Source organism: Lactuca virosa, chromosome 8 (assembly GCF_052849685.1).
Source record: "Lactuca virosa cultivar CGN04683 chromosome 8, Lactuca_virosa_CGN04683_v6, whole genome shotgun sequence".
Taxonomy (NCBI): domain Eukaryota; kingdom Viridiplantae; phylum Streptophyta; class Magnoliopsida; order Asterales; family Asteraceae; genus Lactuca; species Lactuca virosa.
The window spans coordinates 143,099,302-143,104,182 of NC_136433.1; the positions used below are offsets into that span (position 1 = coordinate 143,099,302).

At 34.7% G+C, this 4,881-nt stretch overlaps 1 protein-coding gene across 1 annotated transcript; it reads right to left on the reverse strand.

The window, feature by feature from the left end:
* Positions 1-1,341: 1,341 nt before the first annotated feature.
* EIR1 (Auxin efflux carrier family protein) lies at positions 1,342-4,204 on the reverse strand. Its single transcript, XM_079064765.1, has 6 exons — positions 2,786-4,204; positions 2,455-2,710; positions 2,257-2,342; positions 1,967-2,124; positions 1,796-1,872; positions 1,342-1,695 (listed from the first exon to the last, which is right to left on the reverse strand). The coding sequence occupies exons 1-6, from the start codon at positions 4,053-4,055 to the stop codon at positions 1,629-1,631; spliced, it is 1,914 nt and encodes a 637-aa protein (XP_078920891.1). The 5' UTR covers positions 4,056-4,204; the 3' UTR covers positions 1,342-1,628.
* Between the last annotated feature and the right edge of the window lie 677 nt (positions 4,205-4,881).

Consider the following 4,881-nt stretch of genomic DNA (forward strand, 5'->3'; position numbering starts at 1 on the left):
TTACAAAAATTTCATTTATGACTAATTTGCAAATAATTCTCATAACAAGGGTGAAAATGAAAATTCCTGGAAATCGAGATGTTACAGCTAGTTAGGGATAATAACATAAAAATCACTATATTTTGTCCCTTTTTTTTCGGTTTAACCAACCAAATTTAAATAGTGTTAAAAACCCACCCATTTTGATAAAAGTTCTATCACAATCACTAAGACATGCAAATACAGGTTTTCCCCCTTTTTGTTCTAAAAAAACGTTAATACATATAGTGTCGTCGAAAAGATATGATTTCATATTGGAGGTTACAAAGAGAAAAATTAGCTAATGTCATAAGATATTCCTTCCGTACATCGTCGAATAAAATGTTGATAAATAATTGAGACAAAATGGGATTAAAGGTAAAAAAATAACATCTTAATTGCAAAACTTTCCCATTATAATGTTAAAATAGATATACCGCCACACCTTATGACTATAGCCCTTAGATAGCTTTTGAAAACATACACAATCTTGTGAAAATATTCTTGGGACATGAGATAAATAGAGGAGTTTCATCCTTACAATAGCAAAATTCTATTTCATCATTCCTTACTTAGTTTATGTTTGTGATATTTGAAGAAAAAATCATTTTTGTGGAGCTAATGTGTTGTACAAGAAGAAGAAACAGTAACATGACATAAGATTTTAGAATCGATTATTTTAAGTGATCAATACTTAGTACACACGTTAGTTAGGGGGTATATTGTTGCATGTTGGTAGTCAGCTCTATTAATAAAATAACAAAGAATATGTTAACGTTGAGTTTACAAGAAAAATGTTTTATGTCTAAAACGGAAAAAAAAATATAAAATGCAAGGGTTTTTTTATGAATAAACCTAATTATATTGATAACCGGTTTTATGGTTGAAATAAAAATAATAATAATTAAAATTTTTGTTTTTTTACATAAATTTTTTTAAATTTAAAAAGAATAAAAATTAAAATATAAGGTCTTATAGAATAAAAAGAAAACTTTTTAGAAAACAGTATATATATAATTGTTAATTTATTGGATAATACCAAAGAGTTGTTTTAAAGTTAGAACCAATACCAATTACTTGTATAAATGTAGTTGTGTGTTTTAAGTCGTACACTCTAGATGAGTTTTTACTTCTTTTGTAATATCGATTTTGATGAATTTTCACAAATCCTATATAACCATTATTGGATCGCTTTTTCTCATAAATTTATAGCATTGTTGAGAAATATTTTAGTTATTTGTTAGATGTCTTTAAAAAAATCAACAAAAGCAAGATAATATCAGTTCATAATTTCTTTTCAATAATATGAGTACTTTACGAGGATTTTGGTGGTTAATTTTTGTAGCAAAAATAAAAGTTAACATAAATAATTCTACAATTTCCGTTGTTCTATATAAGTTCTAACCTATAATTTCCTTCTTAAAAAAGAAATAAAAAGAAAATGAAAATAATCTTAAAAAAAAAAAAAAGAGAAATGTCTAAAAATAAGACCAAAGAGAAGTACTATAATTAATCCGTGGGTAACACGTAGGCTGCATGTGTTTTGATGTAAGTCGTACGTTGACCGATCTACTCTTGGATTCACCCCAAAAGCATTGACTTCTACTAAATTACACTCCAAGCAGCACATAGTAGAGTATTGTTATTGGCAAAGCAATCAACATCCCAAAAATAACCCTGCAAATTAATATGAATATTAATTACTTGTAACTATTTTATACATGGATTTTATTAAGTTTACAATTAATTAATTAATGATATATAGAAAACGACTTACGCAGTACTAAGAATATCGGCATGAACGTTGTACTCCTTCGCAAAAACAAACGGCACAATTCCTTGTGGCAATGCTGCCTACAGTATTTTGAAATTAATTATAATTAGAATTAGTGACGATTTGTATCAATTTATTGAAATACTTAAAAATAAGTATTGATTTTTAATTAACCTGAACGATGGCTACATGAAGAAGAACACCACGAAGACCGATGGCAATGGAAGTAGCAGCCATCACTGCTGGCCCAGTTAAGAACCTCACTGCCATTGAAAAGGTCGCCACTCGTTGCCCACATGCTATAATTTTTGGTTGTAATGCCATAAATAACCCTATACATACGTACAACATTCAAAGCACAAAGGACAATTATTAACCTTCAATAATTATTATCAAAATAATCGTACAAGTTATTTATATGACTTAATTAATTAATTAATTCCTAGCTCGAATAATTAATTTACCTAGGCTAAACATCGCCATTCCTAGACCTGCATCGGATAAAATTGCTATTGATCCACTTACAATGGTTGGCATTTTAATATCCCACCTGTAAAAAGAATTACAAAGATGATGAAAAGTTAATATTAATGCTTAATTAACGAGTTAAATATGGTAATGTACGTCGTAAAGTTGATGTTAATTAAGAGAATTAATCGGACCTGAAGGAAACTAGAGACCAAATGAGACCCAAGAGGCTGGAATACGTGTTGGGGTTTCGAATAAGCTTTCGCCAAACCATTATCAGAATCAGCCTTGTCATGACACTCGCCGGCGGCATACGGTGGTTCTTGTTCTGATCGGCTTCTTCGTTTCCAAATTTCTTGAATGGAGGTGATCCGCTTATTCGTTGTTTTGCTTCGTCTATATCGATCTCTTTCTGTTCTCCATAGGTTTTTGTCATAGGACTTGCATTTTCTGTAACGAAAGAACGTCAATTTTCTGTATCTAAAGAACACAAAAAACGATCGTTAAAAGTTTCATGTAGTTAACCTGGTGTAGTAATAGCTTTTGAAGCGTCAATGGCTCCAAATTCAGCAGCAGCCTTGTTGACTGCATGTTTCATGTTACCTTCTGAAACAGGAGATGCAGTTGAGCTCCATACAAACATGTGAAGCTCCTTACTGTTATTGGGCGGTGGCGCACCGATTTCTTTCTTCTTGGGACCGCTGGTGCCACCACCGGCAGCAGTACTACTGCTGGAGGCTAATGAAAAGGTAGGGTTTGGAATGGGAGGTGGGTAAGAAGAAACTACATGACCATTGTTGTTGGTAGTAGTACTGTTATTATTGAAGAGTTCACCACTCATACTCCTTCCTCCTGTTCTCTTCTTCCCCATCCTCAACATTTCTTCTTCGAAATTTGATGTTCTTGGTGTCGGACCTTTTGAGGACTGCATCGAGAAAATGTCCCCACCTCCGAAGCTACTAGTGTACCCGTGTTTAGGGCTTGTGGCTTTACTAAACATAGCGTAAAAGTCCGACTGGTTGAAACTGGATGCCCTCGGTGTCGGACCCCTAGACGACTGAACGGAGTAGATCTCAACTCCGGTGAGGTTCGAGGCCCTCGGTGTTATACCGGTGACATTATGGGACTTATTGTAAGAGGAGATCACAGATCGTGAGGAGGCGGTGGAAGACCTCCTGACCACCACGTGAAGCTTCCCGTCGTCGCCTATCTCGGCGTCAGTCTGTAACGGCTCGCGGCCGTTCAACGACACAACATCGGATTCAACATGGAAAGACGTAATTGAACCGGCGGTTTCCGGGAACTGCTCAGTTATGAGAAGCTTCGCACCTCTGTATTCGAACATGAACAACATAAGCGTGTACCATATGACACTCTGTAACACCACGATTTGCACCATAAGGGAACCGGAGAAATCGCCATACATGGCCTTGAGCAACGGGATGCCCATAACCAAAGTGTTTGGGAGTGTTGAAAGAGAGAACAAGGTGATCATCCACTCCAGGCTACCACTTTTACTCAGCCATTGCCAGACGAACAAAGCAGATAGCATAACGATCTTTTGAAGTGAATCCGCGGCTATGAAATGGTAGTTCATCTCGTAAGGATTATTGGAAGAAATAAAGTGGAAAGAAAGCAATGGAACAGCAAAAACGGCGACAAATCTGTTAATGCCGGAGCACTGATCCGGCGTGAAGATTTTCCACCACCGCACGGAGCCATAAGCTAGCATCATGGCTACATACAGTGGCACAATGGCTGCGAGAACATCGTAAATGTCCTTTCCAGTGATCATGGTGCTTCTGCAACATGTACACAAAGAATCACACCGCCACAAGTTGTCAGTGGTCTTGGTGGTTGTAGGCGGAGGATGGAGGAGGGACAAGGGATATATGGATGGATGAATGGAAGGAGATCCTTATGTATTGGAACTCAATAAGGATAATTAATGAAGCTTGCCAACGGGAATCTTGTATATCTATTATATATACAAAAGAGAAAGATTTTAATCGATTAAATAATTCAAATTTCCAATAATTCATAAAAGATAAATTCATTATTATTCAATTTATGTATTTTGTGTGTAGAGGAGTGTGGTGAAATAGTAGCAATTTGGTCACGTGGACAGCCATGCAGAAACTGCATGTCATACGCGTTTGCGCTGACAATCTGAACATTGATAACGTAAATAACTCTGGAATATATGGTAAAATAAGAGTTTAATTACATTAAACTAATATTCCTTAATTAATTGATCTTTAATAACTCTAAATTGAATAATACAATAAACTTGATTGCATAAACTTTCTTAAATATGAAATTACGAATGTGTACATATTTAGAGATTTTATATCTAAATTATAAAAAAATTAAGCTTTCATATGGAAATTAGCATTATTATTAAAGACAGCATCATGAGATAAACAGATTTTCGAATTAAAAAAAGAAACAGTGTAAACACTGGAGCAGACATCGCCACAGCATCCCTAATGCATGTGGGGGACTTACACTAATATTAAATATATTGAATATCAATTAATATAAGTAACGGTGTTAGATGTCGTGAGATTTAAAATAGATCTCTAGATACCTCGAATACAAGAGACGTGAATGGATTTGGT

Excerpts from the sequence above, each read along its gene's own strand:
- EIR1 (XM_079064765.1), bottom strand. The coding sequence starts at position 4,055 with ATGATCACTGGAAAGGACATTTACGATGTTCTCGCAGCCATTGTGCCA. Across the intron at positions 2,125-2,256 it reads AATGGCGATGTTTAGCCTAG|GGTTATTTATGGCATTACAA; the intron begins GTAAATTAATTA and ends ACGTATGTATAG. Across the intron at positions 1,873-1,966 it reads TTCATGTAGCCATCGTTCAG|GCAGCATTGCCACAAGGAAT; the intron begins GTTAATTAAAAA and ends AAAATACTGTAG.